The 528-nt window shown below is 49.2% G+C and overlaps 1 protein-coding gene across 1 annotated transcript in view; it reads right to left on the reverse strand.

Annotated features, from left to right (window-relative positions):
- Positions 1–315: 315 nt before the first annotated feature.
- LOC118592289 (ankyrin repeat domain-containing protein 27-like) overlaps positions 316–528 on the reverse strand; it is a 12778-nt gene continuing 12565 nt past the window's right edge. The window contains exon 6 of the mRNA XM_036201145.1: positions 316–324. Within this exon, the coding sequence (XP_036057038.1) occupies positions 316–324 (9 nt within the window). The remainder of the gene's footprint in view (positions 325–528) is intronic.

A 528-nucleotide genomic window follows, 5' to 3' on the forward strand; every position in this document is an offset into this window, starting at 1 on the left:
CCCAGCTCTGCCAGACTGGGCAACTTAAGTACCACCAGAAGTGTCTTTGTGGGCACTCTTTGAGAATTGTGTACGCTACTGACCCATCTTCATTGTATCAGCCCTGAGCAGGTAGGCGGGTGATGGTCTGCTCTAAGTGATCTGGGTGTGTGTTCTAGTCACCCTTAAGTACAGAAAACACTGCATCCATCTCATGAGGATGCCTTCCACACAGCACAGTGTTGTACAGGACTATCTCAGAGCCAGACTACCACCATCTTCATTGAATCAGCTGGTCCACTTGCAAAAGATCATTGCAGCTGGGTGTGTTGAAGGTTACTGTTCCTTTATGGGAAGGGTGGAGCAACAGTCATGGGACCCTGCACTGAATGTACACCTCCAGCCTCTGATTGTACATGGACTCAGGGAGGGGCTAGTGTGTATATATAGAGAGGCAGGGAAAGACTAGAAGAGGGCTCTGTCTACACAGGCAAGAGTCCTCCTCCAATTTGCAGTAAGGCTCGTTAAGAAGGAAATGGGCTCATCTCT

The sequence above is a fragment of the Onychomys torridus genome, chromosome 1 (genome assembly GCF_903995425.1).
Source record: "Onychomys torridus chromosome 1, mOncTor1.1, whole genome shotgun sequence".
In the NCBI taxonomy this organism is placed as follows: Eukaryota; Metazoa; Chordata; class Mammalia; order Rodentia; family Cricetidae; genus Onychomys; species Onychomys torridus.